This window comes from Dreissena polymorpha, chromosome 14 (genome assembly GCF_020536995.1).
Source record: "Dreissena polymorpha isolate Duluth1 chromosome 14, UMN_Dpol_1.0, whole genome shotgun sequence".
NCBI classification, from domain to species: Eukaryota; Metazoa; Mollusca; class Bivalvia; order Myida; family Dreissenidae; genus Dreissena; species Dreissena polymorpha.
Window position 1 is genome coordinate 9,896,497 of NC_068368.1, and position 23,973 is coordinate 9,920,469.

Genomic DNA, 23,973 nt, shown 5'->3' on the forward strand with positions numbered 1-23,973 from the left:
CTTGACATGTAAATGCTAAACATAAAAGAAATAAATTGTGTTGTTAAAGATATGTTTATTATGCACACTTCAGCATTTCACGATTAATCACCGAGTATCAAAATAAACATAAGTACAACATATGTTTATGGTTATGGTTTATGTCAATTGAAAATTAGCACTAGCCTTTGTGTTTTATTTAACACATTTACTAGTTTTTCCGAGCTGTCATTTATAACAATGAGCATATATCCAGTTATCCGAAGAACAATAATAAAGTCACGTTACTATACTGAGCTAGAAAACATAAGATCACTGTTAAGGACTTACAAATTTTTATTATTTCTTATTTGATAAAAGCGACGGGTTAATGTCATGCAATCAAGGGCATATAGCCTTTAATTTCGCCATGTTGTTAGCTTATCAGCATCGCTGCACGGTTACAATTTTATCAAGGTACAGACCGTGTTTTATTTAGATCGATAATTGATGTTGAGTATGGTATAATGTATAAATATTTGTGTATAAAATACCATACTTATGTCAAGTAAAGCCTAGAGAGTTATGCATATGCACGTCATATATAAGTCAGTAAATACGATAAACAAATGTTTTGCTATCAATATGACATAAAAAACACATACTATAATAATTCCCCGAACAGAATATGCACTTTTTATATCCGCTAAAACTGATAAACCAACTTATGCGACGGATGTACCTTATTGAGATATTGTATTGTTGGCTTCATGCACGAATATTTGAAATGATACAGAGAAATAGACGTTTATAAGACAATTTGTATATTCTATTAGTTAACGATATCATCTCATAACGTTCTAACTCCGAAACCAAATATATTATTATATGGACAACATATAAAAGCTGAACATCACATCATATCTCTGGACGAAATACAACATAAACTGAATGGGATAAACGTTTCATTTGATTCATATATACAGTCAGCATACGAGAATACTTATTTTCGGAACAGAGGACATTTTGTAACACTTAAAGAGGATGCTGTATAACAAATGGGTTGATAAAGATTTATGATACATAGAAAATAATGATGCCTTTAGAGTTTTAAATGCATTCTCTTCAGTTTCAACTTATGACAAAGTCATTGACCGCACATGATCCAGTTTCGAACTTGGGGCATATTATTGGGGCAAATTAACAGTTCAACAAAACTGAAGATTAGGGATTCATGTGTTTTTTTAGATTGTGAATGACGACAAGGTCATTAAATACGAAAACCCCCTTACTATTTATATGTTTTTTAAACTGCATACGAAAAAAAATTCATGTACGTTCAGTATATTGCCGTACTAACAAACCACAAGACCATGGTAAGCAAACATCTACTACACTGTATACTAAGAATGCTTAGAACGTTGCGGACGATATTACAGTGTCGCGTGATAAAGGCATGGCAGTGCAATATAAAGAAGAGAAACTCAAGCTGCTGGAGCAGTATAGCATTATCATTATATACAATAACATGATATCATCAATAATCGACCCCTGAACCTAATGCTCCAAAGGTGTAAGTCTTACTGAAATGCATTATATATATATATATATATATATATATATATATATATATATATATATATATATATATATATATATATATATATATATATATATATATATATATTCAGGCATTTGACATATTGTTTCATTAATTTAATACAATATTGTAAAACACCATATGACAAATCGATATAAACAAATCAGCAAATAGTCAGAAAAAGTAAAATACTCAGTGGGCATCAAACTCCTGACTTATGAACCGTACAAAGAAATGACAATTGACATCGCCTTAGCTAACTGTGCTATCATGTCTGATAAATAACCACATCCCATATATGGATAATATATAAATCTCACCATAATGACGTTAAAATGTTAAAATTGAAAAGGTCAAATACACAGTTGTCATTTTATAGAACGACTGTTACTGTGTCTGAATGTATCAACTAATTATTTATTGTTTAAAGAGAGGTGTGTCTGTTCTTTTATGTCATTAGTAGTTTTGTCAAATTCAACATATTTTAATAATTTGCCTTTGTGGGGCCACAGTTAAGTAGATAGTATCTTTAAATATATACAAAGATTAACTTCAGCGGTATATATTAGCTTTTTTTCTTGAAGCGTCGAAGTTTACAGTTTATGTTTATAGAAGGTGTCTGATTTTAGATAATGTTAATAAAAAAAAAATTCACAGACCCAAACTATAAACATAAATATACGAATATTTTTCCAGCGTTTTCTCCCGGCAAGCCATTTTATTATGTACTAAACAGCCAAATTCATTAAAGCATCATTATTCCTATATGTATTCAAAATGTATGTTTTACGAAACTATATTCCACACACAAATATATTCATATGAAATAAACATATTTATCGGCATCCATTAAGTTTAACTGAAAATTGGTCGTTTCCTCGATTCTTTGAATCAATTGTTTTCAAATCGAACGTGTGGTCTACGATAAGTTCCTTATTCACTGTGATTTCTCTTCCGGACACTGAAACATGAATGACTAAAATCATTGTTCGTGCTTGCATCAAGAACATTCAAACACGTACGCAAGATTATACAATTTACTGGCAAGATAACAAAGCAAACATCGTTTAAAAAGATTAATTGTTATAACTTGGTGTATGTTTTTATATGCATAACGCAGACATACATACACTGTTTTATGGTGTAATATCACAAATTACAGTGCTTGCACTAGAGCGCGTTATGCAACGTAACGAATAAGATTTTTAAATTTCCGTTTTGATGCGATTGCACTGTTTGTACCAAAGCTCCGTCTACGCAAGAGGCAATATAATTGCTTGTGTATTTACAGTAATTTATATTGAAATGATTAATTATAGTATGAATGTATTATATACAAAGTATGATATATTGTTTCAGGATATAACGACTTTATATTATTACTAACATTAACAGGTTTCCATCATTCGTAATGTTCCCCAGTGGATAAATTTGGCGACAGCTTTTCGTACGTGGCAGCAACTGTTTCTGTAACGGATCAACACATCTTGTTATCGGATTGAGTAACGTTCAAATTATGTTGTACAACATCTGCATGCAGTACTGTCTTGGGATTTACTCTGGTATTCTGTCCGAATTTATTTCTCAAACAATAAAGATAGTTTTATACTCATTTTATATTTTTTTATTTAAAACTTTAAGCATGCACACTACTGACCATTGAGTATTTACATTGAACACAACAAAACTTATGTTACTGAATGGTTGATTGATTGATTATTACTCATCTTACCATGCACATGAATATATTTATGTTATGTATGCACTGTTGATATGATAATAAATACTACGACTTACTTTGGTTTAATTGCAACCGTTCGTATTTCTCAACTTTCTGTAAGGCTTTTGGAATTTGTTCGCATTCAGAAGACGTTGGCGCTGAAAGCATACGAGCATAGAATGGATACCACAAATAATTCCCTTACTAAACTAAGATAAATATATGCATTTTGCAACTTTTGTTATAACATCTTACGGATTACGTTAAATATGTGGTTTAGTTTAACACGTTTATAAACTTTACTCGAACTCACTGATAAGTAGTTGCACAAGCGTGTTCAAAATTATTTTAAATTCAACACAACACCTACGGATTGTCATGGTCAGTGTGTCATAGTGGCTAGTTGCTTTTGTTTTTGGCGACAATTCATCGTAGGCAGAAACAGCCGTTCCTTGACATGATTCCGATGTATTCGATGCAGATGTTCTTGCGAAATAAAAAATGATAAAAATAGCGTTGAATGGGCATAAACAATGCTCGGTAAATGTACATCGACACAGGTGATATATTGAATAAACGGATACTGAAACCAAACAGAAATCAGGAGAAAAACGCCCCTCGCCATTTGTATATCTAAAATTTAAGCAAGTGACCAAATGCCTATACAAACATAACTATAGTTGTGTAAATACACACGAAACATGTAAGGTCGCCGGCTTGCACGATCAATGCAAATCATCGGGTTTAAACCTGTTTTAAGACCCGTCAAACCTTGCACATAGCCCGGAATAAATCACTTAAAAGGACATTACACAATGAAAGATACAAAACATAAGAACATACATCTGCACGATTACAACTGATTCCCCATCTTCAGACGACAAAAATTAAAACACATTCGTGGAGCAATTGAAAATATCAATAAACTACGAAGCAATTATATTGATTATATTGATAGCAGTAAATGTATATATACTTACTGCTGACGCCTTCTGTGTCTCATGCATAATGCCGTGACTACACTACAGACAACGCATGCCACAATGGCTGCACATATGACGCCCACAAGCTCCCCATGAGAAAGTTCAATAGTCGTCTTTTCCTCTGTAGCTGGAAAGTATGACACGTATCATAGGCAACATGTGTGGATGTCTTTGGTCATCATTGATGACTAATTAAAACTTTTTTTCTCAATCATTAATTGTTTTCAGACAATGTATCTCTAACGAACAAACTTATTTAATGTAGTGATTTTTTTTCTCTTTATCATACTTTTTCTATTTCGAGAACGCGAACTAGTTCCATCTTTGAAAGAGATTAATGTTCCACATATGTCAATATTAACATGGATACAATGTGTGTAGTTTACCGGGACGTGTTCAAACAATTTTTTGTACGATTATATTTAATGGATTAAATAACACAACTATATTAATACGAATAATTTACGGAAAAAAAATATGACGACAATGTTGATTACCAATAGGGGCCTTGATTTTATTATAAAAATCTAACGCGCGACCACTAAATTTAAACGTTCGGTTTCAAATTATAAATGATCATTGAAAAGTGTTACTTATGCCTTGTTTTTGTTATATGTTTACATTGGTGAATTAAATGAAACGAAATTTATTTAATTATTATTATCGAATAATGGTCACAATTCAAATTAAGTAAAAAGATTTCCAGGATGGTACGTATACACGTATTACATATATATTTTACGATTTGTTAATCATCTTTTACCTTTAGCATAAACGTGACATTACCGTTTGCATACTTCTTACATTCAGTTTAAACAGCCAACATAAAAGCGTAAACGAATAAAGATCTAGTAATAAGAAGTTTATAAAGAGTCACTTACTATTAAAGTAAGAAGAGTACAGTTGATCGGAATCGGAATTTTATACATAACATAACATAACATTTATTAGGCATAACACACTATATTGCAAATTTATAGCCTATCCATGCAATGTATGCACAGAAGACCTTTATAACCTGTAGCACATCCATCTAGACACACACCGGAAGTCTTATTACAGTCAGCGTTATTCAGACATTGACCACATCTGGTCAGACAGCCCTAGCCTTATCATCCGGTATCGCCAATCTGAACGCTCCGGACAGTGGGCTACACCACACCGTCTCGCCGTTATTGCGGAATAGTCCGAGGGTTCCCGATTGCCGGTATCCCGTCGCTTTTTATATAAAATGTACGTAATATTTGACGAAAACTATTTTTCTAAAATATTATATTTCACAGCAACTGTTTTATTATAAACTTTAACGCTGAAATTAAATAATAAATTCTTTAATTTGCGTGAAATATAATAGAATGTTGAAGTACACCATGTTTATGCGATAATGAAAAAAGCACAACAACTTTCTTTCTAAGTAGTTTTGATTCTTTCATGATAAAAAATGTGTGTTAATTACGGGTTCCACAAAAGTCTGCACTCGCTTAAAGCCATCTAAGAGATTCACTGTTTTTTTATTATTCAAATTAAATACACTTATATTTTTGAATCTGGATAAACCAATTTTACGATTACACGTTTATTATATGTGAATATTAAATAAAGACAACATTCACTGGAAGACGGTGCAATACCGAATTTCTGCAACTATTCGGCGATCATTTTTATGTACGCATTTATAAGGTTTCGATTGTAAATGTATTTCCTTATATGTAAAGTTGTTGCAATAAAAAAGATTATTTGGTCGTCCACTAAAACGACAAAGTATGTTGTAACTCGAAATTAGAAATGCATAGGTCTAATTGGGAATGGTTGTGTTTTTATGTGTTGTATCACTACAAGCAATGGATAATTTATTACCGTACATTGTAATACTGCTGTGTAATTCTGCTGGTAAAGTTGCACATGAATGTTCCACTCATTTTGTTTCCAAAAACAAATACTCTCTGATTATACGTAAGCAAAATAAGTTTCCGGTGCAAAATAATGGTAAGCCTTTCATTATTTGTTCATACATAAAAAACATAATTGTAGCAATTGGAGTGTTTTGTCGATGAAGATGTTCTTCTATTTAAATGTAATACATTTAGAAACATTATCGATTTTAATTTTGGATTCAGGGTCAGCAATCCGTGATTCTTAAGCAGTAAAAAAAAATCTGATTGATCAGACGTATACTCCAATATAATAAAATGTACTGTACTGGTTCTTGTATACACGAAATGGAAAAAAAATAAATATTTTACTTTCATTGCACGTGGCCCCTCTAATCATCATCAACAACATCACGTTAATCATCATCATCAGATGAGCAGCATCGTCATCAACAACAACATCATCATCATCATCATCATCATCATCATCATCATCATCATCATCATCATCATCATCATCATCATCATCATCACCATCATCATCATCATCATCATCATCATCATCATTATCATCATCATCATCATCATCATCATCATCATCATCATCATCATCATCATCATCATTCAATGTATTTACCTAATTGTGAAAATTAGTTTCATTGAATGTCTGATTGCGTTGCATAAGAGACTTTGTACAGAAAAATAGTGTTGAAAGAAAAATGAAATAACGGAAGTACCTTACTTACGTTGTTTCATACAAAGATCGCCAGCAAAGCCTTGTTCACAGCCTTGTGAACATATGCCGTCTATATGATGACACACGCCATTACATTTGCCACATGCTGCTGAACAATTGTCTCCAAAGAAACCGACATCGCATGCTAGAATAGTGAATACCAAGTTTGTATATGTATAAGGTCTAAGAGCAGATTGTGTTCTTTGTTAAAAACAAACAAGTGAACACAACTATTTGAAATTAGCATGATCAAATTGAAGTACGTTTCTTTGACACAGTGTTGTCGTTAAAATTATGGTATTCACAATCATTTCATCTTTTTTCGGCAAAGCATTTAAACCCAGCATTTCACCTTAGCTGACCTTTGTAAGCGATCAATCAATTTTAATATAAAATGTCCCGCTGGTAGGCCTGACACTTTTTAAAGTAGAAAACGTTCAATCTACAACCAGTTTTCACATTTACATTTTATATGATACTACAGTGCGTTTAACAACGAGGTTAACTGCGTGTTCAGCATAAAACAATTGTATCTCTAATGATAAGGCTTGAGGGATAGAGCAGTTTTACACTCAAGACATCAATACAGTCTGTGTGTGGCCTTCATACTAACAAGATTGCCAGCGCCAGAGCGGTTGTACTTACAGACTGTATTCTCATATTCATTAATTACTACGATAATGCATTCAGGGAACTCGTATATTTAAGTATTGTTGTTCAATAATCTGATATAAGCTTTGACGAAAATATTCTTAATTGTTTGCGAAATTGACTGTTAAACATGTAAATGTGTAACGCTTTATACAAGCCGCCGTTTTAGCAGTGGAATCGTTACCTCACTTCAATAAATTGCATTACACATATCTTGTATAGAGATCTGCATTAATTATCAAAGTTTTTTTAACATAAACTGCTAATTAATAAACGGTATTGTTGATGTTTTTCATAATGTAAAAAATTCGACGTCGTGTTAATTCCAATGATTTTCTTACAATATTACTATGATTAATTGTAATATAGATAATTGTATTTTACCTTTAATGCACATCGTCCCGTTATATCCGGGTCCACATGCCCCAGGGCATACGCCGGACAGTTTGTTACATGGCACCTTGTTTTTACAATTACCACAAATTTGCTCACATGCAAGACCATACCGTTCGTTTTCGCATTCTGTTTAATTAAACGTAAACAATAACATATATTTGTTTTACTAAGTAATGCGGGATGTTTTCATTATTTAATTGTGGCCATCATTCCAATAACGATGTATGGAAAGTTTCATATTCACTTATAGCATATATATAGTCGAGTTGAACACTTTTCAAACGAAGACATATTTGTAAAACGTACTTTTTAAAATGTCAATCTTTATTGAATATTTTAAGTGCGAATCATGTCAACATGAATTTGAAATGAAGTATACCATGAACGCAGAGAAGACCTTTGTATCCTGCAGCACATCCATCTGGACACATGCCGTTAGTCTTATTACAGGTAGCGTTGTTCAGACATTGACCACATTGTGTAAGACAGCCCTGACCGTACCATCCATTGTCGCAGGCTATGTGAACACATATTTATTAAAATCATCGCTGATGTAACGACGTATTCAAATATCATTATAATTGGTGTAATCTTTCGATGGTGTATCAAATAGCGCATTTGCAAAACAAATTGTGAGAATTACATATTGCAGCACCAATGAAAAAAGTATTTTTTCTATCTTCTTACCATTGATTAAAAAATGAAAATTAACAGTAAAATAGGCATCACTGAGGCTGTAAACAGGTTTCATTTACATGCATGCGCAAGGTTGATTTTGTTATTGAACGAAATAACATAATTATGATTTAAATATTGAATGTATGGTAAACTCATTTATCAAATTTCAATAATAAATAATAATTAACTTAAGAAACATAATAGTTGGCTAAGTGACTAAAGTAAATTGTTGTCCTGTGAGTAAAACTAGTGTCATCGGATGAGACAAGCACCCACGCAAAATAACCCCACAATTGGGCAATATTGTTTGGTAAATCAACTTAAACCATTTTCAAACTCGATATTTACATCAATAGAGCACAATAATGTATGTAACAAGTTCATGGACATTGGGGAAACAATCCAAAGAAGTTTTCAGGTATTTTAAATTTGCATACTGACTCTGTTTTTGACCCCACATTACCAAATATCAAACTTTGCTGAGGTAACACAATTTTATTGTTCTGGCAAACGTTTAAGATATGTCAATAATACAGCTTTTAGAGTGTTAACCATTTATAATGTTTAATACGGCATGTACGTAAATAGCTGTCTCTGATAAGATAAAACTATTAACTTTTTTTACTTACAGAGCTATATCAAAACCTGTATTACTTAAAGAAAACAAAATAAAGACATACAGGCAAATGTGTCATCGTTATCTGTTTCAAATTGTGATAATACAACTTGGAACACTATTACTTATTGAAATATACATGTTAATTTCTTGGCACACAATTATGACAAATTGTTGATAGTTAAAACCATTTCAAAACACAGAATCATGCACACTTTCATATCTAAACATAATATTAATTTAGGGGCGACAACTCTGGTTGAACAAATATGTTATCCAGTAGGAAGCACAGGTTATTTATGTTGAACAAGAAGCTGCAAAAGTAAATAGTTCACTTATAAATATTTTTAGACTAAGTGGGAAACATTATATTCAGCTCTTCACATAATACATATGTGCTTAACGGTCAAGTTGGATTAAACAGTAACATTTATTGTTCTTTAATTGGATTTAGCTGTATGCGACATTATTTAAAAAAATTGTAATTTTAATATTCATCATCATCTTCGCCATCGCCATCGTCATCGTCATCTTCATCTTCATCATTTTCATCATCTTAATCATCTTAATAATCTTAATCATCATCATCATCATCGTTATTATTACCACCACCCCCAATAACAACACCATCATAATCATCACCATCATAATCATCAGCATCATCACCACCATCATCATCATTAACATCATCATTATACAATCATTTTATTTTAAAAAAAGCATTACGCTCCCATATATATCAGTGTAAAAGTTCTTATAATGTTCAGATAATATTCAGAGAAAAGCAACATCAACGTGTGTTGAAAGGTTACACTTGAGCCTAAACTAAACGCTAAACAAACATATCGCAAGGTATCTATTTTTAGCGAAATACCAAAACAAATTTCGATTTTAGCCAAGATAAACTAAGAAACAAATACGTTGAGAACGTTTAAAAAAGATTAAGTTAATATGTGACTTCTTCAGTTTTAATAAGGTTTTAATATAGCCGTATACAGAAAATTTCCGCGCACCCTGACTGAATTTTTTTTTTAATGACCGTACCTATGTTTTATCTGGGCCTAGATACCATTAAAACATGGTCTGAACAAGTTGAATGATGAGCTGACTACACAAGTGACTTCTTACGAGTTAGGAGCTTTCACTATACTATTTGAGGGACAATGCGCCATCCCCTGGAGGCCATAACTGAAACAAAGCGAACATTTGTTTTTCTCTGAGATATTTTAAGAACGAATGTTCTTAATAAGTATCATGAAAATTTAACCGTAAATGTCTATTCTAGACTGAAAACAAATTTTTACTGTAGACATATCCAGAAAATTGCCCGGAACCCTTGCGGCAGTTTTTTTACCCACTGTTGAAACTGCGCTGAGATATAGCAGTAAAAGGTTTATGACCACATTATATGAAGTTTTTAAAATAAATATACATTTTAAAGTGTGAACAAGGTTAACAAAGTTAAATTGAAGCCATATAAGGAAACTGCCCCGCCCTTTGTTAGCAATGTTGTTAAAACGGTCGGAATCATTTTCGAATTCGGATATTATGTAATGTTCTGACTATGTTTTTTGAGGTGGCAACTATAAATAATACGTCTAAATGTAAAATAGCTTTTTTAAAGTTGACCTAGTTACATAGTTTATATTATGTACGTGATACCGTTTCGAACTCCGCTTACATATCATTGGGACAAATATTATGCCCACGTATAACGATCTACCAATAAGTGTGGTCACTAGATTGTTAAGGTAACGCATCCGTAATGGGCACCTTTCCATATTTAATATAATGTATTATATTCTTAATCAGCATCATTTCAATGAAATACAGGCAAAATTTTAGGGAAGCTTTCTATGCTTTTAAAAAAATAAAAAAAATGCATCATGCATGATTCGTATTTTCAGCAGTAAATGACCCAATTTAGCTATAACGTCGTTATATTTAACCTTAAACATAGCTTATATGCTTTATTAAATTAAATTACGTTAGAAAAGAAATAAAACGCGTCGCAAATAGTACGTGTTGTCGGCGGGTTTCAAACCTGCGCTGGAAGATCCCCCCCCCAAATGATGTCTAGTCTATCGCCTTAACCACTCCACCACGACAACTTCACATTAGTACCCGCTTAAATTAGATATCCATAAGTAAACAGGTAAAAGGGCTCTTCGATCTTTGAAGAAATCGCGGGAAACCATTACGGGTGCGCTACCTTAATAAGGTAAATGTTTAAGACGGACGACGCATGACGAACAACGAAAAATAGGTGATCACAAAAGCTAGCTATGATCACTTCGAGCTCATATGAGCTAAAATGTGTCTCAATAAAGTGCTGTTAGGTTCAAAAAGTAACAATTCTTTATATTTAAAGGATTTTTTAGTTCAATAAACCACATCGTGTTTTTCTTTTATAATGACTTTTATACAGATAAACTCATTTTAACCAAGGTTTGTTTCTATATAAACAATTTTTGATCCGTGCTCTGGCATATATGGAGTTATCTATTAATTTTTCGGATAGCAATAATAAACACATTTTAACATGCTCTGAATGTTCATGTTCTAAAGACTCAAGTGTGTTAATTTCGTTGTTTTTCTTTTCTTTTTGGGCCAACAATTTCGTGCGGTTATATACTTATCTGTGTGTCTTATAATATGACTACTGCATTTGTAAAGAGGGACGCTCAACCCACAAATTAATTTTACATTTATTTATAATTTACCGTCTTTGCACGTCGTCCCGTTATATCCGGATTCACATTCCCCAGGGCAGAGGCCAGAAACCGTGTTGCAGGGCACCTTGTTCTGACAATTACCACACTTGTTCTGGCATCCAAGACCATGAAATCCGTCATCACATTCTGTTCAATGAATAGTCAAGAATAACTCTACATATTTAATTAAGTAGTAGCATCGATGTTTTCATCATCACGTACTTATCAGCAGTAACATTTAGGAAAACGATTTCGTGGATGATTCGTATTGACTAATAACATATGAATCTCTTACGTACTGACAACACATCTTTAGCTTAAATATGATTTTAACATCAGCAATATGTTTAAATATTCTTTCAAAACAAGATCTAGTCACAAGACGTTTTTAAAGAGTCAAGTATTATAACATATCTAAAGCAAAAGGGCTGTCAATGGGAATCAGAAAAAAAGAACGTACTTTTTTTGCAGAGAGAACCATTATATCCTGCAGCACATCCATCTGGACACACACCGGAAGTCTTATTACAGGTAGCGTTGTTCAGACATTGACCACATTGTGTAAGACAGCCCTGGCCGTACCATCCGTTGTCGCAGGCTGTTGATATTAATGTAACGTTACATTATTTTCTTAAAGAACGCATTCACAACAAACTATTTTCTCAAATATCAAAACGTTGACATTAAAGTATAAATCCTTCCGTTGTCCTGAATGATATAAAACTGTTGAGGAAAAGTACATTTAAGCGTAAATGTAGTAAGCACACAAACTACCTTTCCAAGCAGTTCAGTCAGAAGTTGCTCTACCACTATCTACCACTTTGTTAATTATTTGTTTAGATTCGGCCTTACCCGTGCGTGCGTGATTCTACGGTAACATCAGTCATAGGAAGGTATTCAAACACATGTGGTGTCATAGTATTTAAGCAAATAATGTTAACCTCATGCATTATTTGTTCGTTAATTAAACATCCATAATTGTAGTAATTTAAATGTTTAAAAAAAATCTATTATTTACATAGATCTCTATAATCAATACATTTATTGTTATTTTCGGTTTTGGGTCAGAGATTCGTGATTCCAGAGTTGGAACATCGAGCTTTGTATGTTTCATTAACAAAGTAGTCCAAATCGGAAGCAGTTAATAAACATTCTGATAAAATAATCATTTATCCCGATTATTTTACTTCTGATTGATCACAAATATAATCGAATATAAAACGTTGTTTACCGGACGTAAACTTGAATAAACGAAATGGAAAAAAGATAAATACATTACATTTATTGCACGCGGCCCCTCTCCAGCCACCCTGACATCCTGCTCCACATGTACCAGTTATGGTGTCACAAGGCCCATCCAGACAATGACATCTTTGTTCACAATTAGGTCCGTAGGTTCCAATCATGCAATCTATAAAAACGCATATTTTATATTACGGTTTATAGGAAACAGTTGCATTCATATTTAGTTGAAAAACTGAATAGTGTCGTTCATACTAATAATTAGACACGTTTATTTAAACCAACATATTATTGACTAAAACGCTTAACTGCAAAACTTAAATTACTGCATTAAAAATAAACGACTAAAAATGAGTGAAATGTCCATGTTGCTTTACCTTCTTGTCTGTAAACCTCTATTTCACATATGACCAAATAACCTGGTCCCTGACCAACCACGCGTATTTGTTGCATAGCCTGTGGCGGACTTATGTCATAGGTTCGTATGGTATTAGACATATCAGTGGCCTGTATTTCGACCATGTGACTGTCAGCATTACCACCAAACATTGTAATATCCCTAAGCTGATGGAAAGCTAAAATTTAAAAAGAAATCGTAGTTAACAATTAATAGTGTTATATAAATGTTAAATTCATACACAATTTAATATAATGACATAGCTTTGTTACAAACTACATCTCATATTTATTAAACACCGTTAATTATGATTATATGAATATATATCATAAGATATAAATATACAACAAAGCGAAACACACATAAATATATCTTTACAAAATCTTCTACCTTTGTCGGTACGACCTTGAAGTACGACTCGCGTCACAAAATATGTTTGTGTCATATTTATTTGGAGCCAGGTTGGCCTTTTAATGGCGGCACAACATTGACATACATTAGGAGCACCAGTTCTTCCATCGATTGTTTTTCCGATAACCCAATCGTCCCATTCTGACTCGTTTTTTGACAGTGTAGCTCCTTGCAGTGAAATTTTGATTTCACCTTAAAAAAGCAGGGTTTTTAATTAATTTTAGTGATCAATTGTACAATTATTCGAATGGCAACATTGCGAATCTCACTCAGCAATCAATTATAGCAAATTTGTTTTCAGGTTTAGACAGATTCAATTGATTTATCCAATGCATCCGTGTTGTGATTCGGTGCAACAAATGTGATTTGTTTAGAACGTTTTAGAACATATCGAACTTGGTTGAACGCATGTTATTTTGTGTACACAAATGACAATATAGAACAGAATAACATGAACATGAATACTATTAGCACGAAACGTACAATCTGATATTTGTTTATTGTATAAATAAATGTACTGTTTAAATTAACTAACATCAATGAAATATGACTGGAATGTGATACGATACAACATATTGGCGTAATAATTTCAAACGTGTGTTAGGTCTTCATAGGAAAAAGATGTATAACAGGACAGAAACAGTTATTGACGAATGACGGTCTCTTAATGGGACCTTGTGTAGACACTGAGATAGAGAACAAAATACCTAGGTTTAGAGATAATAGGCAAGGACGAGAAACTGGTTTCTATGGCATCGAGCTAAGTATCAGAACATTTGCTTACTTTTAAGTGTAAATACACTGCATCGAACTTACCAATATTGTGTAACGAACAACTACACCGTATAAATCGTGTTCACATGTTCATGGTGTGATAGGAGAAATAGTTCATATTATAACTTCACATTGTTGCCGGAATGAGGTGCATTCAAATTAATATAGGAATATTGTGTTTTTTTACTGCATGACAGCTCCGTCGGGATTTTCCGCACAAGCGTATTAACAGGTTAGAAAACATTCTTGCTACAGAAACGTGTATACATGCACACAGGCATAAGTTAAGTGAATAAATATATATAGGATCTGGCACGAGTTGTCATATCATACCATATTTTATTAAACGAGTTCAGGAATTTTGTTAGTAAGCGAGCAATGGTTGTATTACATGGGAAACAAGGTATAGCATGTGATAAAAATAGGTAGAAATTCCGAAAAACACAGCATTTAAAAGCCTGAATAAGTATTCATAAATACATAACACATTCTATGTGGTTAACTGTATTGTGTATTCATAAGTTTAGTCTAATTCTTACACAAATGGGTAACTACATACTTTAAAGTAGGATCACAATCGTCAACGTTTTCTATAAGCGCCTATACGAGTACCATCACAATTTGTCAACAAGTGCGTGGAGTTTTAACTTTGCTGGTGCGTATAACGAAATTCATCGTCTCGTTTATTGAATCTGCATTACGTGTTTTGACAGACATGTTGTTAGAGTAATTTATTGTTGTCGCTATGAATTTATTTGAATATATTTTGCTCCGACTCATCGGGAGCAATACATTCGAGATACGTAGTTATACGATTTGTGTACATTATCTGCAATATAACTAGTTATGTTATTCGCGCAGCGTATTTAATGCTTCTCAGCGAATCTTGTTGTGTTACGCATTTATTGAAAACGTTTCTTACAACCCTACACTTTGCGCGCAGCGTACTTTTAAATATCTTATAAGCTTAGTCAACTTCCTCATACTGAGAACAACTATCCAATATTACAGCCCGAGTATTCGAATATAACAATTATGAATGAAAACTATATATCTTCTGAGGATTGTCGTCCAAGTATTAAATTTGGCTTATAATATAAAATTAATAGTCCTTTCTATGCTATGCCTTTAATATCTACAATATGTTAATGGCATATAAGTAATTGATAAATGCAATCCTACGTGTTTTGGCAAAGACTTCTTTATAACATTGGTTGATGGATCAGTATCTTTTTTGTACTTTATTATATAGATTATGACTTTTCGTGATAACAGTTGACATACCATTGTTCAGCCAACAAATGCATTTCGTCTATGTCTCTTTATATTGAAATTGCTTTCTGTTCAAGAGAGTTACCTTTCATGTATATAAGAGATATACAGGATCAAATTGTAAAAACTGTAGCATTTATTTAGCGGAACTAGAACATATATCTAAGGTTAATACGTCAGCGACATTGGCTGAAGCTCCTCGGCTCACATCCAAGTTTTATTACATCATTATATCTTATCAGCATTACTCCAAATAGTTTTAAGACGAATAAAAAGCATTTAATCGTTTTCCTTTCCCATATTCGTTGTTATGTGCGTATATTTGTTCATTATTGAATAACACTCACAAAAAATAGCGAGATATCTGGTATATGTATAATATTATATAATGGCGTATATATATAATATTATACAATGGCAAGGTAAATATGGTATTCATAGAATACAATTTATAAACTATCACTTAATATGGAAGTGTAAGATAAACTTTGCCGAGCCATATTATATGAAACATATAAGGTTAAATATTGTTCCGCACTAGTAACTCCAGTGAAACAAACTCTCTTTGGTAAACATGTTCAAATACAATCAGACAAACTAAATGAATCGTGCACAACGAATTATGCGATTCTTTAAAGTTGAATTTGCTTTCATACGAGGGGCGTTCAGGACCGGTATAACCATACACAATAAGTTACGTTACAAAGACGTATTGTTTTAAACACACAGCGTTTGACTTACTCAGTGCTTTCAATACATGTCTGCATAAAAAATGTATTGAGCTTACACATTAATATTCGACTAAGAATAAATTGTAATTTTACTTTACACAATAGCTAGGAAACTACATTTAGCCAATCCTTACAAAGCCATAAGAAATAACTCAATGGAGCGTAGAAAACTTGGCTTCTTATAAACAATAATGTGCTCGGGCTGTTCTCGGCAAAACACCCTCTGCAAATTGAAAAGCACCAACATAAATAACGTAGCCAGGGCAAAAGACCGGTGTTATAGATACCGGTTATACAAACAAAAACAAATAAACCCACAGGATCAAATATTGTGAATACTTAAAAACACGCGATGAACAAAGTTTTCATCACCACACACAACTGTTATATACTAGACCAACAGTTACTTCTATAATAGCAACACAAAAATCAAAAGACGAATGAACTTATTTATTTTTTGTCAAGAATAGATAGCCATTGATAATATACAACGTATTTTTATTATGCCCTTACTGAAGGTTTTAGGATTACACTGGATAAGTTGATAACGTACCTCTGACGTTATAACTGTAATTGTCACAGTTGTATGCGCGTTTAAAACAGTAAATTCACTTAAGTTCATTAACAGTAAAAACACATATTTTTATATATATAATAATGGTATAACTATATAAATAATGAAATCAATTAGTACCTGCGCATATGCATGCACGTAGAACAAATCCAAGTACAAATAAATATATCGTTTCTTTTGTATACATTCTGAAAATATCGACTTCTACTTAAATCGTATGATAATTAAATGTTTGCGTTATACAACACGCACGCGTTTACACCCCTGAACAGCTTTAAGTAATTCGCACACGGTGACAGCCTTATTTAAAACTTCCTTATTGTTATGTGAATTGGAGCATGAAGCTAACGTAGGAAATGACATTTGGTTGTTTCATGAGAAATGCGACAACCGTAGATATATATTTGAATGATCTAGTTAATCTAGTTTAACGCTCACCAACACATTTCTATTGTGCGCACTTGCCTTCCTCCCCTCTCTGTATAACTTATTTATGTTCGTTTGTCAAGCGTATGATAATTATCGAAGTACGGTTAACGAGTCTATCCGTTAGCCGCTGAAAGTGAGATTTCAACAATTGTGACGGACTGATCCTGTACATAATTGCGATAACGTTCGGTGGGTTAAATTAACAAATGAAATTAATGATACAATTTTGTTGCATGTATTTATTCAATGTAGACATTAAAAAAGAACAAGTTGTGTGGCTTCTGAATGTCCATAATGCCCAGATATAGTTGAGAAATTTTGATCGTTATACAACGGTTATTCATAAAGTGTGTTCTTAATTTTTAAAACATTGGCTAACGGACACTTTCACCAAACGATATTTTAAACACATCATGTCAATGTTTGTTAAACAATTGCCTAAAGGAGAAGATTGTTAAATAACTTAATCCCATTAGCGTTTTTCATAACAAGGCAAATGGTATGAGCAAACTAAATTGACTGATATTTTCCGTTTTGAGTGGTACATACTTTGATAGCCGCTTAATGATACAATAATCGTCTAATGTTGAGCCAATTTTAAGTGTTTACCGTAGTAGCTCCAAGTTTAATGACACTATACATTTGTAAACAACATCTTTCAGACAAAATAATCATATGATGTGCCTCTTATTTTTTGGACGAGTAGATTTTCCCTATTTTGATGACTCATAAATCGGGGACAGTTGCATTTGATCCGAATTCATTTTATTGATATTTTCGTTAATCCCGTGACATATCACATCTGTGTTTTTCCAACCAGTGTACGGTTATAAAACCTGGCAGCTGAATACGAGGAGTCAGTAGATCGTTACGTTCGCTTTATTTTGGTATATAGTCATACGAGCTCGATAAGGTAAGTATTTGTACTGCACCCGATTGTATAAACGCTGATTAAAGCGGGTATATACGATTTTTATATGTGCTGAATTGTAAAATATTGATACAAATATGTTATAATAACACACACTATGCAAGAAAAATGATACATTTAAGACGAATTTCATAAAATACAGCAAATACAAATTAGCGCCCCGAGCCGATTGTGACGAAGATAATTCGTAATTATTTTCCTACAATAACCGACGCATTCGTCTTTTTTGTAAGTGTTCATGTGTCGTATGAATCGATATCGCTGCAGAAATTTCAAATGAACCGTTAAACTAAATTTAGATTCACATCGTACATGCATGATATATATGCTGGCGAATTCGGCTGTACAGCCTTTTTCGATTTCAGAATTAAATATCTGGCTTATTTAGCATTTTTCGACACATGTTCTTCTTAACTTTTATTTTAGTTTATATTGAAATATATGTATAATAAGTTTTTTACACATTTTATATTTATTACTAAATATTTGACAAGATCGTATATACCCGCTTTAAAGTTACCGCTCGGTAACATCACGCCGGGTATGCGAATACTTCGTTGACGGATGGCACTTCACTAACAGAGAACAACAAACGCAACGCGCGAGAGGTGAGTTCTTCAGCTTTTTTGTATTTATGTTCTGTTTATTTGGTTTTTAGACACAGAACATTGTTTGGGTGATTAATGGTATAGCACTTCGTATTGCGAAGAAAGAAATTCGCGGAAAAACGATGAATTATTTAAAAAAAACGATAAAATTCCATCGATAATCAGCATGAATTGAATGATCAGTACATATTTTAACAAAATAAACATACTTGGAAATAAATCAAGAACGTGCTTACTATTCGAAATAAAAGATCAATATATCCAGTTATGTTACAACATGTTACATTTTAGTTTAGTAATGTATTTGAGAAATTTCAAATGTTTTAAGAGTCGCATGCACATTTTTCATCTGCACTTCGTTTACCGATCATCTAAAAAACAATGGCACTTCGTTTCCCGACATCTAGACACTTTTTTCCAGATATTACACACTCGTTTTTTGTGAATCAAAACTGCAGAATTCGCTGTGGAATACTGTTAAAGTAAGCAGGCAATAAATAATAATGTATGTACTTAGTACGCAAATAAAAAACGAATTACCGAAGCATGTTCTTATCCCTTTGAAATATGATTATGATTTGGCATAAATGTGAAAGATAAATGTTAAACAAATTGGATATGTCTAATGAGTAAAATCTATATGACCATATATTTTAACTTACGTTCTAAACGGTTGATCTAAAGCATTTATCTTTATGTCCAAATGAAGGTACTAAGGCTATTTACTTATATATTAGATAGCATGTCATGAATAATCACTCTGCTTAAACTGCCTCTCAGAGATTAATATCAGCAGCGATGCAGGTCCGAAATTCTATTGGACCTTTTTGGCTCAATGCCAGCAAACGAAAATAGCAATAAAAGAACGAGCGGGGTCGATTTAATCACACGACAGTGGTGTAAAAAGTTATGCATATCCGTCTTTGTTTTTAATATAAACACAAAACATGTTGCATATGAAGTTGCATATAAGTGACACAATTATTTATTACAGGATGAGTGAATCGGAGATTATGAATGCCGCCGACGGTTCGTTGTTGGACATTAGTTTAGAAGAAGAATTGTGTACAAGCAAACGGTTCTCGTGTGGAATTTGTGAGGACAGTTATGCTAGGAAAGCCTACTTGAAGCGTCATTTGAAGACACATGAGGATGGGTGCATAAAGTAATCAGTGCTCATAAAACGCACTAAGTGACCCCGTGACCGTATCTAGATACCACTTCTGACCAAGTTTGGTGAAGATCGGATGAAAACCGAGAGAGCGGACACTTAATACGGACCGAACGACCGACAGACCGACCGACAGACAGACAAGTTCTATCCTATATAGCACCCTAAACTTCGTTTGTGGGGGTATACTAAGTACTGACTCCATAATATGACATTTAAACATTTTATGTACGCATTCCTATTTTCCAGAATCAGTTGTTTTTACGATTTAATTGTACCCGTGTTTCTTTAAACTCAACCAATACAGTGATTTAGGATCAGGTGAATCGCACTTCGAGCAAACGTTAGCGTTGCGTAAAGGGAAGTGCTCCTTATAAGCAGGGCTCAAAATTAAGGCAGTTTTACCATTCTCTTTTTAATTTTGTTGCTACGCATAAGTATCGTCTTGATGATGCGATTCAAATAAGCACAACCGACATAGGATTTTATGAAGAACAAATGTGTATTTGCCTCATAAAGACCCCTTCACTACTGTTATCTAGAGCCCTGCTATAAGTAAAATTAAACACGATTGTGTTGACCCGCATTATCCGTTGTATTTTCATTTCTCTGAATCTCAAGTTACCAATAAAAAACAAGTTCATTATGTACACATTTATTTAATAATAAATATTATCTTATTTGAAAATTGCAATTATAATAAACATAGTATAAATTAATAGTAATGTGATTTTTGAAAAATATATTTTCAAAATGTTTCGTATGAATAGCCATAATATAAATACATGCATTTAAGGTAAAACATAAAACTCAGTTATAAGAGTGCCCGCTATGTTGAAAGTCTCCGTAATCTGAAGTGCCCTTTATCGGTAAACATAGTGCCTGCAACTTTATGTATGCCACCTATTACAACATGCACTATCTTTGTTTATATTTCATTGAATACTATCAAAATTTCAGTATTTGAAGCACAGTGATTACTCTACATGCTGGAATAGCAAACAATTTCTTGCAATAATTCTAAGTAGTTTTATTTTGTTAAAATGTTTACTGTTCATCCAGTTTATGCTGTTTTCCGATCGAATTTTCTATTTTTTGGGCAAAACTGTACCATTCTTCCGTGAAATTGTGTATTCCCAATACAAAAGGATACACCATTTATCAACTCGACCATGTGTCTTGTCTTAAAAACTAATCTTTAGGATATAACTTTAAATAAAACAGAGGAACTTACCTCTCGCGCGTGGCGTTTGTTGTTCTCTGTTAGTGAAGTGCCATCCGTCAACGAAGTATTCGCATACCCGGCGTGAACATTCAAACCTTGGTAAGTTTGCGGTTATTCAGGTATAGTAACCTTCAAGGTAACTCGATTGAATAAACACGATATACCGCAAGGTATCCTAACCGCGCATAGTGGAATTTAACCACCGGTAACTTTAACCAAAACATTACCACAATGCATTTTCTAATGACGTAATTTTCGCGCGAAGTGTTACGCTTATAAACAGCGACATGTATTTTTTTATCAAATTCATTTACAAATGAATTCCCAATAAAATAAAGTGTAAATTTTAACTATGAGTTCACCAAAATGACTAGGGACAAATTGATAATGATGTCGGGATTTGCATCATTTAGCGGAATCCCTGGTGCTTCCAAACTGCAAGAGAGTGCTTACAAAGACGTCTATTCTTCTAGTTGTTCTAGATGTAACATAAAAATTATACATGGTCGTCGTAACATGCTAGACTATTCTTCTAATTTGGCTTATGTTTACAATAAACTTACTTACTTTCTTGTACAATAAGGGAATTTACCATAGACAAATAAAACATTTCTCTGAAGTTTACTATTGTTTGATTGTAACTTGGTGTATATCGTGTTCAAACTAGATCGATAATACATGTTGTGTATGGCAAAATATTTATTCTTCATCGCACACGCGTAAAAAGATACATAGACACATTTTACCTGCAGCTTGTGCAACGTCATTTTAAAATGGACATGCATGTATCAAGCTGAAAAAAGATTGGTTTTGGAACACCAAAAACACTACAACCATAAAAATATAGCGTATTTCAAACAAAGTCAATGATAATAGGAACTTGAATTTAGTGTTCGTTTAAAATAATGACATTTATTTAATGTTCGTTTTTCAAATGTAAGTGCCGACAAGAACAATGTTAAAAACACTAGGCCAGCCGTTAGTGTAAACATTTCCAATATTTACAATAAATTATCCCAATCTTAAACATGAGCTGAACTAAATACACAACATTTTGCTTGCATTTTATACTGTTATACAAGACGGCTGTACCAAAAAGCCTTGAATGCAGCGCATATACAAAAGTCTGTAACACGTTAGACATTTTTGTTGCTATTAGCATGACGGAAAAAATAAAAAACGTTATATTCCTCGGAAAGGTTATTCAATAATATCCGCTGGAAGCAAGATACCCACTATTAAGACGGACTTACCATGTACCTAATTGAGAGATTATAAACCTATTTGAGATACCACTTGGTCGGTTTGACGTGTAAATGCATCAAATGATTGCATGTAGTTAAATTTACTCACAAAAATGAAGACATTACCAAATGAAATGGTTCTTTATACAAACGTGCTCTTAATATGAACCTAAATATGGCATAGTCAATAGTTTATAGGTCGCCGCGGCATTATGGATATGGTGTCTTACTAACTACTGGGAGGTCATGAATTCCGTCTTTATGTGGGGTGGCATTAATATACATTCTTCCTCGCACACGCGAAGAAAGATACCTTTACACATTTTACATGATGTTTGGTCAACGTCATTTTAAAATGGACATGCATGTATCGAGCTAAAATCGGATTGTTTTTGGAGCACAGAAAACTCTACAACATTTATAAATGTAGCGTATTTCCAACATTCTTTTTTCATTTATATGAATCATAATTATTATAACTATCTGAATATTTCATACGAGTAAAACCTGTGCATATATATGCATGTAGAATTAATCCAAATACAAATAAATCTCTACTTTCTTTTGTATACATGCTTAAATAATCAACTATTACTTTGGCGAATTGTTAATCGACTAAATGCGTTAAGTGAAGTGAACTCTAACATCGAAAATTATTTGTTTAAAACTTCCTTTTACATCTGAAGTGTAGCATGAGAAGACCGACCATGACAATGGATTGTTTCCGGAAAAACAGGAAGACCAAAGATATCTAAATTAAACAAATGTTTGACGTTCTTCTAGTTACTAAAATAATAAACACCTCCGGATTCCACGATTTTTAACAGATAATCAACATAAACATAAAGATATCGAATGTTTACAATTAAGGATTTTTGAAAAATAAAATAATGATCTGTGTTTTGTTTTACGCATAGAGTTGCTATTGCGAGTTAAATGTTATAACGAGAGGAGATTTTCTACTCTCACTCTCAGAACATTGCAAAAGTCACGTTAATGTTCTGAGCAAAGAGGCATACAAGTTCACTGTTACACCTCGTG

At 32.9% G+C, this 23,973-nt stretch overlaps 1 protein-coding gene across 1 annotated transcript; it reads right to left on the reverse strand.

Moving 5' to 3' along the window:
• Nucleotides 1–1,653: 1,653 nt before the first annotated feature.
• Nucleotides 1,654–14,848, reverse strand: LOC127859011 (multiple epidermal growth factor-like domains protein 11). The gene is made up of 14 exons (XM_052396396.1): nucleotides 14,790–14,848; nucleotides 13,953–14,165; nucleotides 13,543–13,740; nucleotides 13,203–13,334; nucleotides 12,384–12,521; nucleotides 11,933–12,070; nucleotides 8,295–8,432; nucleotides 7,904–8,041; nucleotides 6,879–7,013; nucleotides 4,259–4,388; nucleotides 3,649–3,764; nucleotides 3,356–3,436; nucleotides 2,946–3,025; nucleotides 1,654–2,519 (listed from the first exon to the last, which is right to left on the reverse strand). The coding sequence occupies exons 2-13, from the start codon at nucleotides 14,005–14,007 to the stop codon at nucleotides 2,961–2,963; spliced, it is 1,464 nt and encodes a 487-aa protein (XP_052252356.1). The 5' UTR covers nucleotides 14,008–14,165; nucleotides 14,790–14,848; the 3' UTR covers nucleotides 1,654–2,519; nucleotides 2,946–2,960.
• Between the last annotated feature and the right edge of the window lie 9,125 nt (nucleotides 14,849–23,973).